This window comes from Etheostoma cragini, unplaced genomic scaffold, assembly GCF_013103735.1.
Source record: "Etheostoma cragini isolate CJK2018 unplaced genomic scaffold, CSU_Ecrag_1.0 ScbMSFa_4511, whole genome shotgun sequence".
Taxonomy (NCBI): domain Eukaryota; kingdom Metazoa; phylum Chordata; class Actinopteri; order Perciformes; family Percidae; genus Etheostoma; species Etheostoma cragini.
This window is the reverse complement of record NW_023268892.1, coordinates 68,774-70,743: the sequence shown is the minus strand read 5'-3', so window position 1 is coordinate 70,743 and position 1,970 is coordinate 68,774. Positions and strand designations below refer to the sequence as shown.

Sequence of the window (1,970 nt, the reverse complement as noted above, 5' to 3'; positions counted from 1 at the left end):
GTCAGAATTTGGCGTCTACAACATGAAAGCATGGATCCATCCTGCCTTGTATCAACGGTTCAGGCTGGTGGTGGTGGCCACTTTATTAGGTACCCCATGCCCGTTACTAGCATAGGGTACCTAATAAAGTGGCCGGTGAGTGTATATATATATGTATATATACACATATATACATACATATCTCCTTCGTCCTCCTTCATCTTCGTCCTCCTTTGTCCTAGTCCTCCCTCATCCTCCTTTGTCCTCCTTCATCTTTGTCCTCCATCTTCGTCCCCTTACTGTATTTCCCTGTCCCCCCCCGACGGAGCACGCCATCCCCTTTCAGACCTTCAGCTGAGTTGTGAATGTCACGCTGAATTTCATTAATATGAAATATAAAATATATGAAATATTTCACTGCTGCAATCAGCTGCTTCTTCTTTCATAAAATCAGTTTTGATATTATGATAAACAAAATGAATATAATAAATGAATAAAGTGTAGGAGGTGGTTAGAGAGTGACATGTCTCGATGCTTTATTCTTTATTAATCTTGATCTGAAGGCTGAACACTAACAAGTTATCAGATGACATTATAGGTCCAATCCAAGGTCATCAGCCTGCATTAGTCATCATATAAATAATAATAATAATAATAATATTAATAAAGCTGGAGGCTTTAGTTGTATGATAATGTTGTGTGTGTCATCATAGTAAAGGTCGCTAATTATTGTTTTTTTATTTTATTTCTGTTTCAGGTCAAGTTCAGCTCCAGCCGCCGTTGCCACAATAATGATCTGATATGTGAATAATAATGTATAATGTAACAAAAATCTCATGTCTGACTGAAACACTCAGCCATGACAAATGGAAATGGAAACTTTATTCAAACTTCTTTTAACAAACTACAAAACTAGACGGAGGACAGGAAGTGTGTGTTGACAGGATAAACAGGAAGTGTGTGTTTACATGCGACAGGTGTCATGGAAGGCCTCCAGGGTCCTAAAGTCCCTCCACGTTGGAGGAAGTCCGTCCTGCAGAAATCGACCGCAACGCTGGCACGGAGACTGGAAGAGCTTAATGTAGCTCCGCAGCCAGGTCTACAGAGAGACAGACAGGTAGAGACAGAGAGACAGACAGGTAGAGAAAGAGAGACAGACAGATAGAGACCCACAGGTAGAGACAAGGAGACAGTGGAAAGATTAACCAAGACGGCTTTTGGTAGTTTTATTTAGTTTCTGTCAACTCTGAAGGAAGCGTGTTTTACGATGATGAAAGTGATTACTTACATGGAGTCTGGTGGAGATATGCTGCTCTAAACATGCTCAAAGTAGTGATTATTTAAATGGAGTCTGGTGGAGAGATGCTGCTCTAAACACGCTAAAAGTAGTGCTTATTTACATGGAGTCTGGTGGAGATATGCTGCTCTAAACACGCTAAAAGTAGTGATTATTTACATGGAGTCTGGTGGAGATATGCTGCTCTAAACACGCTAAAAGTAGTGATTATTTACATGGAGTCTGGTGGAGATATGCTGCTCAATACACGCTAAAAAGTAGTGATTATTTACATGGAGTCTGGTGGAGATATGCTGCTCTATACACACTTAAAGTAGTGATTATTTACATGGAGTCTGGTGGAGATATGCTGCTCTATACACTAGGGCTGTAACCTCCCCCCAGACGCCCCCAGACCCCGCTGGATGTTAAACCTCTACCATCCAAACGCAAAAATAATATCACGGAAGGAATTGTCGACTTTATTGCTCAGGATATGAGGCTCATAGCTGTTTTTGAGGGCTGAGGTTTAAGAACTTGTTATTATACAGCGCCAGCACGCCCCACCATCATGGACTAATATACAGCACCGGCACGCCCCACCATCACGGAGTAATATACAGCACCAGCACGGCCCACAGCACCAGCACGGCCCACCATCATGGACTAATATACAGCACCAGCACGCCCCCCCATCATGGACTAATATACAGCA

The 1,970-nt window shown here is 42.2% G+C and overlaps 1 protein-coding gene across 1 annotated transcript in view; it reads right to left on the bottom strand.

Annotated features, from left to right (window-relative positions):
* Positions 1-841: 841 nt before the first annotated feature.
* The window catches only part of med27 (mediator complex subunit 27), a 5,310-nt gene continuing 4,181 nt past the window's right edge, over positions 842-1,970 (bottom strand). Inside the window, exon 8 of the mRNA XM_034866249.1 lies at positions 842-1,078. Coding sequence (XP_034722140.1) covers positions 944-1,078 — 135 coding nt within the window. The 3' untranslated portion in view covers positions 842-943. The remainder of the gene's footprint in view (positions 1,079-1,970) is intronic.